Source organism: Pelecanus crispus, chromosome 2 (genome assembly GCF_030463565.1).
Source record: "Pelecanus crispus isolate bPelCri1 chromosome 2, bPelCri1.pri, whole genome shotgun sequence".
Lineage (NCBI taxonomy): Eukaryota > Metazoa > Chordata > Aves > Pelecaniformes > Pelecanidae > Pelecanus > Pelecanus crispus.
Window position 1 is genome coordinate 174,291,972 of NC_134644.1, and position 1,353 is coordinate 174,293,324.

The window sequence follows — 1,353 nt, forward strand, 5'->3', positions numbered from 1 at the left end:
CGGGGAGGCGCGCCGCACACGTCCCGCATGCACGGGTCCACCGTGTCCCCCCCCAACCCACCCCTCTGATGGGTGGGGTGGGGGTGTGTGGAGGGGTTCAACTTCCCCCTCCCCAAAATTTCAATGGGGTAGGAAAATAATAATAATAATAATCATCATAATTTTTTTTTTTTTTTTGGATACAAGCAGAGGGGTTGCTCGCCCCACATGGAGGGGGGGGGAGAAAAAAAGGGGGGACCCCCCCCCCCAAAAAAAAAAAAAATCACACACACACACACCCCGGGGCTCACATGAAGAAGTCAGCGGTGGGTTTGGGGGCAGCGGATGGGGAGGGCTCCCTTGGGAAGCCCCGGCCGGCTAACTTCTCGTATTTTTCTTTGTACAGATCCCTTTCCTTGGCCAAGCGGGTCACCTCCTGCTTGAGCTGCTCCACCTGGCTCTGGAGTTGGCATTTCTCGTTCTCCAGGATGTGTCGTTGCTGGACCCGCTTGTAACGGCAGGATTGAGCGTAGCCCCGGTTCTTCAAGGTCCTCCTCTTCTGCTTGAGGCGGATCACCTCCTCCTTGCTGAAGCCCCTCAGCTGCCGGTTCAGCTCCCGCACCGACATACTCACCAACTGATCGTCGGAGAAGCGGTCCTCCAAACGCAGGTGGTGATGATGATGGTGGTGATGGCCGGGATGGTGATGGGCGGCCGGTGGGAGCTCCTCGCCGCCGAAGGGCTGAGGTCGGAAAGGCTCGTAAGCTTGATGGTGATGATGATGATGGTGAGGAGCACCGATCAACGCCTCCACCGCGTCCTCCGGCGTCAGGTTGAGAGCTTCGGGGTTGAGGTGATGCTGGTAACCCGACATCCAATACAGCTCCTCCAGCTGCGGTTTGGAGCCCAGGGAAGCGGCGCTGGTAGTCGGGGGCCCCGGGGCCGGTTGCCCACCGGGACTGGGAGCGCAGAAACTGGGCGAGGAAGGCACGGAGGAGCAGGGCGTGCTGAGCGGGGTGGAGGAGAGGGAACCGGCGGGCAGACGGTGGCACAGCCGCTCCGCCTCCGCCGGTTCCTTCTTCACCTCGAACTTCATCAGGTCGAAATCGTTCACGTATTCGATGGCGAGGGGGCTGGTGGGCAGCTCCGCGCTCATGGCCAGCTCCGAGGCCATCTCAGTCCATGGAGGAACCGGGGGGGGAGCCCCCGGGCACCGCCGTTCACCGAGGATTTGGGGTCCCGAGGGCTCCGGGAGCTTCCTCCGCCCGGGCTCCGGGCTTCTGCAACCGGCTGCCCCGACGGGGCTCCGCTCCCGGGAGCGGCCGGGCTCCGGGAGCCTCCGGCGGGGCTTCGCTGCGGGGTTCAGCCCCGTTC

At 62.9% G+C, this 1,353-nt stretch overlaps 1 protein-coding gene across 1 annotated transcript; it reads right to left on the bottom strand.

The window, feature by feature from the left end:
* Window positions 1-286: 286 nt before the first annotated feature.
* Window positions 287-1,153, bottom strand: MAFA (MAF bZIP transcription factor A). Its single transcript, XM_075705807.1, has one exon. It carries the CDS (start codon window positions 1,151-1,153, stop codon window positions 287-289), a length of 867 nt encoding a protein of 288 aa, XP_075561922.1.
* Between the last annotated feature and the right edge of the window lie 200 nt (window positions 1,154-1,353).